General features: G+C 56.8%; 1 protein-coding gene across 1 annotated transcript; it reads left to right on the forward strand.

Annotated features, from left to right (window-relative positions):
- Positions 1-1,143: 1,143 nt before the first annotated feature.
- On the forward strand, positions 1,144-4,675 carry ADRA2A (adrenoceptor alpha 2A). Its single transcript, XM_075026378.1, has one exon. The coding sequence runs from the start codon at positions 1,261-1,263 to the stop codon at positions 2,593-2,595; it is 1,335 nt and encodes a 444-aa protein (XP_074882479.1). The 5' UTR covers positions 1,144-1,260; the 3' UTR covers positions 2,596-4,675.
- The last annotated feature ends 2,252 nt before the right edge of the window (positions 4,676-6,927 follow it).

Raw genomic sequence — 6,927 nt, forward strand, 5'->3', positions numbered from 1 at the left:
GGTCGCGAAGGCTGGGGGCTCAGCCCCGGGCCGGCGGGTGCAGTGAGGCACCGCGGCCAGCAGGTGCCACTGCCCCCCCGCGCTGCCCGGGGCCGCCGCCGCCCGCCCGCCACGGCGGCAGAGCGGAGCGGGCAGCGCCCTTCCCCGGGGGGCTGCCCTGCCCCGGGTGGGGCTGCCCTGCCCCGGGTGGGCCCCCCCCCCCCCCGTCCTCGGGGGAGGGGGGGCAGCGGCGCGGCCGTGTCCTGCCCCGCGGGGTCGGGGAGCCCGGCCCCGACCAGCCCGCCCGCCCCGCGGGTGACACGCTGCCCTCGGGGCTCCCCACGGCCCGAGCACCCCGAGCGGAGCCCCACGCACACGCGGGGACGGGGCGGCAGCTTCCACCGCAGCGCGGTCCGGGCTTGGCGGCGGCAGGAGCAGCGCGGTGGGTGCCCGCAGCCCCCCGGCACGGCGGGGGGGGCACCCCTCCCTACGCCCACCCACCCCCACGAAGACGCAGCCTGGCTCCGCTGCCTCTGGCCCAGCTCCCCCCGTGCGCATCCCCCCCCCACGGGTGCGACCCGCCGGTCTCCGCTCCGCGGGGCCGCTCTTCTCTCCGGGCGGGATGAAGCCGCTCCCGCCGCGGACCGGGCGAGACCCCGGGGCTGGAGGGGGGGGCGGCAGCGGGAGAGGGGCTGGGGGGGGGTCGTGTGTAAGGGCTGAGGTGCCCGGGGGCGAGCGGGTGTGCAAGAACCAGAGAAGGGGCCGAGCAGAAAGCGTGAGCGCCGGGGGAGGGGGGGTGAGGGTGCGTGGGGTCGGGGTGGGCAGGAGCGAGCGGCGCGGGGGGGAGCGTGTGTGTCCGTGTCGGAGCGGGGGGGGGGGGCGTGCGGGGTGCGTGTGTCCGCGTGTGCGTGTCCGTGTGTGTGTGTATGTGTGTGCGCGCACCGGGGGCAGCTCCCCACGTGGGGCTGACGCGGCAGCCCCGGCCTGATCCGGGGCTATAAAGCGGCTCGGCGGCGAGCGAGGCAGAGCAGCCGCCGCCGGCTGCAGCCCCGGCCCCGCTCCGCGCTCCGCTCCGCTCCTCCCGCCGGGCAGCCCCCCCCCAGCATGAGCGGCGGGCGGCCGCAGCCCCCCCCCGGCGGCCGCCGCGAAGCCCCCCCGCCCCGGCCGGCGGCGCAGTAGGAGCGCGGAGCCCCCCGCGGAACCGGGCGCGGAACGGGACGCGGGTGGGGCAGGGGGCGAAGGGCGGGTGGGGGGGGGGACACGTTCGCGCAGCCGGGGTTGATGTTTAACCTGGAGCGCCCGTTCACGGAGAGGGGCCGGTTCTTCTCCTCCATGGAGTACCAGCGGCAGCTGGAGGAGGAGGAGGGCTACGCGCCCCCCGGCGCCAACGGGACCTTCAACGACAGCGGGGCCGGGCCGGGCTGGGGGGCGCCGTACCCCCTGCACACCACCGTCACCCTCGTCAGCCTGGTGGGCTTGCTCATGCTCTTCACCGTCTTCGGCAACGTCCTGGTCATCATCGCCGTCTTCACCAGCCGGGCGCTCAAGGCGCCCCAGAACCTCTTCCTGGTCTCCTTAGCCTCGGCCGACATCCTGGTGGCCACGCTGGTCATCCCCTTCTCCCTGGCGAACGAGGTGATGGGGTACTGGTACTTTGGCAAAGTCTGGTGCGAGATCTACCTGGCCTTGGACGTGCTGTTCTGCACCTCCTCCATCGTGCACTTGTGCGCCATCAGCCTGGACCGTTACTGGTCCATCACGCAAGCCATCGAGTACAACCTCAAGCGCACCCCGCGCCGCATCAAGTGCATCATCTTCATCGTCTGGGTCATCTCGGCCGTCATCTCCTTCCCGCCGCTCATCTCCATCGAGAAGAAGAGCGGGCAGCAGGCTGACCAGGGGGTGGCAGAGTGCAAGATCAACGATGAGAAGTGGTACATCATCTCTTCTAGCATCGGCTCCTTCTTCGCCCCCTGCCTCATCATGATCCTCGTCTACGTGCGCATCTACCAGATAGCCAAGAGGCGAACCAGGGTCCCGCCGAACAAGCGGGCAGAGCACCCCGAGAAGAGGCAGAACGGCTTGGCCGACAAGGAGGACCTGCCAGCCACAGCCCAGCTCAACGGGGAGAAGGCGGCAGGAGGCGGCGGCGGGCAGGAGGGAGAGGTCAACGGCATAGACATGGAGGAGACCTCTTCCTCCGAGCACCAGGAGAACAACCAGTGTAAGAAGTCAGAGAGACCGTCGAGGGGAAAGACCAAGACTAAGCTGAGCCAGATTAAACCTGGGGACAGTTTGCCCAGGAAGGCGGAGGAGGAGAGGAACACCAAAGGGTCCCGGTGGAGGGGCAGGCAGAACCGGGAGAAGCGCTTCACCTTTGTGCTGGCGGTGGTCATCGGGGTCTTTGTCATCTGCTGGTTCCCCTTCTTCTTTACCTACACGCTGACGGCCGTCTGCAAGAGCTGCTCCGTGCCCGACACCCTCTTCAAGTTCTTCTTCTGGTTCGGTTACTGCAATAGCTCCTTGAACCCTGTCATCTATACCATTTTCAACCACGACTTCAGACGGGCCTTCAAAAGGATCCTCTGCAGGATAGAGAGGAAAAGGATTGTTTGAAGGACCCTTTGCTATGGGCAGGACTAATTCAGGACTTTGTAGGAGAGTAAGGCATGGCTCTCTTGGGCTGTGCTCGCATGGGATGGTTTCCTTCAGCTCGTGAGCAGGAAGCCTTTAAAACCCGAGATGAGCCTACGGAAACGCCGGGCAGCAGCAGTGAGGAGCAGCAGGCAAGTGGATGTCCGAGCCGTGGCATTCGGCTTTCCAGGGGAGGATGGCCTTTGACTTGCTTGGTTTATTTTGTCAGGTTTTTTTTTTTCTTTTGCCGGAGCATCTCGGTGGATATTTTCATGACTGCTCAGTTTGACTGTGTGAAGACAAGCAACGTGCAGCTCCGTGAGATGAACAACAAAGAGGGAGTATACCACCCCAGAGGTGTTGGCTTTTTTATTTTATTGTATCTTTTTTTTTTTCCTGTTGTATATGTAATTAATTTTAATCCCCTTGTAAAATACAGTATTGTATCCCTGAATCTGAATGTCTTAATTTTTGTAAGGCGAGCAGCTTTGAAACTGTGAATGCTTTAATTGTCTTTGACACCTTAAAAGTCCCTCTCTTCCCACCCCCCCAAAAACCCCCTCACTCAAAACCACTGAATGACCAGAGCCATTCCCTCTACCTGACAGTTTGATAATATTACCAAAATTTCCAATGTCCTGTCATTTTTTTTTGGCTATAAAGCTTAGGATCACAGACCTCACCAGACTGGCTATTTTTGTTGGTATTTTTTTACATCGTACCTGCTTCTGTTTAATTTCTGTGTTGCCTGTGATATAATACAGCTGAGACGGTAACTGCCCTCTCGTTATTCATTAAAGCAGACCCTGGCGGAGCAGTGGCTTTGCTGTGCAGGCAGGGACGTCCCGGCTGATGAAGTGACGGGTTATTTCCCGTGCAATGTGAGGCTTGGGACCCAGCCAAGCTCCTCACGAGTTAATCTTGGTTGATATTATACCACGCTGCAGCACTGAAATGTGTTCGATGCTGACTTGCTTCCCCCGCCTCCAACTGTAAATAGGTAACATTTCAAAGCAAATAGCAGGGCTCCGTATATCATGTTATCTCATTTGTATTGATTTGTGATGGTTTAACTCCTGCGGGATTTCCTGCAGAAGAGGAGGGGGTTTGTGCATAGGGGCTGTTCCATCTTTCTGAATTAAGGGAGAAGAGTTCAGTTTTTAATCTGCCAGTCTCATCTTCCCTAGGAAATATGAAAGCATCCCTCTTTCAGTCTTATACAGGGCGAAACTCTGAAATGGGAAACTTAACTGACAGTTTCTCCAGTATTTTATAGTGTAATTAAGCTTTTTTTTTTAAAAAAAAAAGAAATGTGTAAATATTGTGAGATTGGAGCAGGAAAGAGAGTTAATACTGCTTTTACACTCCTTTCCTGAAATGTCTTTCAGCTCTTTCTGCTAAAAAAAAATAAAAAACAAAAATGGACAGAACAAATCTAATATCCTTGTGCCATGAAGAAATTTCTGTAGAACATTAAAAGGAAAAACTTTTGATTCATCACAATAAATGAGTCTGCAAGCCTTTTAATGTTATGAAAACAGCTTTATCAAATACTGACAAGTTATAGAAATTGTTTGGAGAAAGCAAAGTTTGTAGAAGTCTCATGTATAAGATGAATTTGCCTTCTCTGGAGTCATATGGTGCACAGGAAGAGACTCTAAAAACCCGTACCTTTTTACTTTTGGGAAGTGTTTTGTTGATTTTGCTCTCTCTTTTGACTTTGTAATTAACTCCAAGGGTCCCTGGATGCATCTGGGGACCTGGAGAGCAATGTTTACATTCACTTGCATTTTCAGAATTGAATCCTCAAAAGGTGAGGAAAGCAAATAAACTGTGCTTTAATGTAAAAAAACCAACCAAACAAAACCATGAGCAGAAGTTGCTATAATGGATGATTATTTTTATTAAATAAAAGAGCGTTTACAGATCAAGTGTGAAAACCCTCTGAATAATCTGTTAGCTGTTTTGTTTTATTTTTTTTGCAGCTGTTCACCAATCCTCTGGCAGCTTTGGTCTTGATATTTTTTAAAGAACGCAGTGGGAAAAGCACTCGTGTTTTCTGAAAGACTTTGTTACCCCAGGTAGGAAACAATGGCTTGGTTCATGGTGCAGTGGCATAATAACAGATGAGTCCTTGATATTTCTTGGGGTTTTATTTTAACCCCCTTTCATGCCACAGTAAGAGCATTCACGTGTTTCCTAAAGAAAAGAGCTTAGGGTTTCAGGGTGTGATTTGCTCCCTGGAAATGCAGCCTGGCACCACTCCTGGGGACGCCTGGCTGGTGCAGCATTTACAGCTCTTGAGTTGAGAAGGTTTTAAATAATTAGGTCGCAGATGGGTTTAGAAGTTATTAGGCTGGAAGGCGCTATTTCTTGATATATGCAGGAGTGTCCATATGAGTGGGGCTTTGTTTCCAGCCCCTGAGAGCCAGCCGGCTGGGCTCGCTTGCCCTTACACCAGTGCTGCCGAGAGCAGCACTGCGGGAGGATGATGGGGGATCGTTCTTCCACCGAGCAAAGTGCTGCTGCTGTGTGGCTGCCTGCCTCCCTGAAGATGCCGGGGTCCGCTCGCCATCGGCTTCAGCTGGGCTCGCTCTTTGCCATGAGTGCCAGGTAGTTCCAAAGGTGGGAGGACACGGGGCACTGATCCTGCAAGTGCTTTAGTGTGTGCTTTGTTTTGCCCAGGAGTACTTGTAACCATTTGGGAGCTCTGGTTCCTGGTCTTCCCACTGTTGGGGTACCTGGAGTCACCCTGCTTCCCTGCTCTCCTTCTTGTTTGGTGAGAAAAGAAGTGACCAGAGCCCAGTGCTGGAGCTGCTGGTCTCACAGCCCCCCTGCCAACGCCACTGAGGTCGCAGTTGGAGGTGCTCAGCAAGCTGGGAGGTGGACCAGGGCTGGCAAGCAGCATCGCTGCTGGGCGCAGGGTATCCGACGATGGCCCGGAGATGAACATCTTGGTCACCTCGTGGAGGCCTTTGCAGGCCAGGGGAGCTTGATCCGGGCAGAGTGTCCTGTTCTTTGTCCTCTGGTCTCAGCTGGCCCTGTTGGCTTTGGAGGGTTTTACAATGCAGACCCCGTGGGAGATGTAGGGGACGGTGCCTGGGACGGGAGGTAATCTGGCAGCCATCGGCTGCGCTTGCCCTATCCCTCTGGCTGTCTGATGTCCTTGTGGCCAAATCTCTGGTACAGACAGTAGAGTATTTTGGTTGGTTTGGGGCTGGGGGACCAGGGCTTTAGTGGGCTTTCAGTTGGTGAAATGTCTGATTGCTCCCATTTTCCATCAAAAGTAAAAGTAAGGTGCAAGAACCTGAAATTAAGCCTCCAGGGCTGTGTCCCTCCCAAAACTTCGTGCGCTCATGGTTCAGCCCAGTCAAATAAAATACTCAAGGGGCCGTTTTACGTGGGGGCAGTGACTCCCTGCATCTGACACGGCAGAGCTGCCTGCCCGTCCGTGGCCAGTGTCTGAACTTCCACCATCCCGATGCCTTTGCCACCTTCTGACTCAGGCTTTTATTTCCTTTGCCCTGAGCTGTTGGTCGTTTTGGTTTCAGCTCTGTCCTGGACCCTCCACACCTGCTGGGAACAGGCACGTCCAAGCCACAGCAGCCTCCAGGCACCGTGGGCTGTGTGGTGGAGGTGCTGGGCTAAAAACCACCGTCACTTTCCCTTTGGTAGGTGAGGACCGGACCAGTTGCCTCTGAGCCAGAGGTCATACTGCTGTGAGCTTCGCTGGGACGCTCCCTCCGGCTCTGCCATAACCACGTCCAGCTCTGCTCACCTCCGTGGCTGGCCCATCTCGCTGTAGGGCTGAGTCCCACCATCCTTGCCAGGTCCCGATGTCGGCTCTTCCCCTTCTCCCTCCCGAATCCCTCCCCGGCAGGAGAACGCTGCCTCATTGCTCCCAGCTCATTCCCATGCAAATGACGCATTAGGGGATGTAATGAACTTTGGCTGTTTTTTATAACCTTTTATTTCGGGGCTGAAAGGTTAATGGTGCGAGGGTGGGGAGGGAGACCTGCCTCCCTGGTGGGGTGGGAGCCATCCGGGCTGGCACAGCAAACAGCGGGCAGAGATGCCACTGCCAGCTCTGCCCCGGGAGGGGTTTCTCCACAGTTTTGCTGTGTGGGGTGACCCTGCACCCCACCCCTTGTGTGGGGACCCCTGAGGACAGCCCAAAGGTGCTGGCTCAGGGACATGCAGGAGGGGCCCAGGTAGGTGGTCTGGTGGGCCAACTGTCCTAAAATATCCCCAGGGGCGAGCTGCATGAGCAGCAGGGTTGCCCTTGCAGACACCGGTGACTGCCCGCCCAGGGCT

This window comes from Buteo buteo, chromosome 4, assembly GCF_964188355.1.
Source record: "Buteo buteo chromosome 4, bButBut1.hap1.1, whole genome shotgun sequence".
Classification (NCBI taxonomy): Eukaryota; Metazoa; Chordata; class Aves; order Accipitriformes; family Accipitridae; genus Buteo; species Buteo buteo.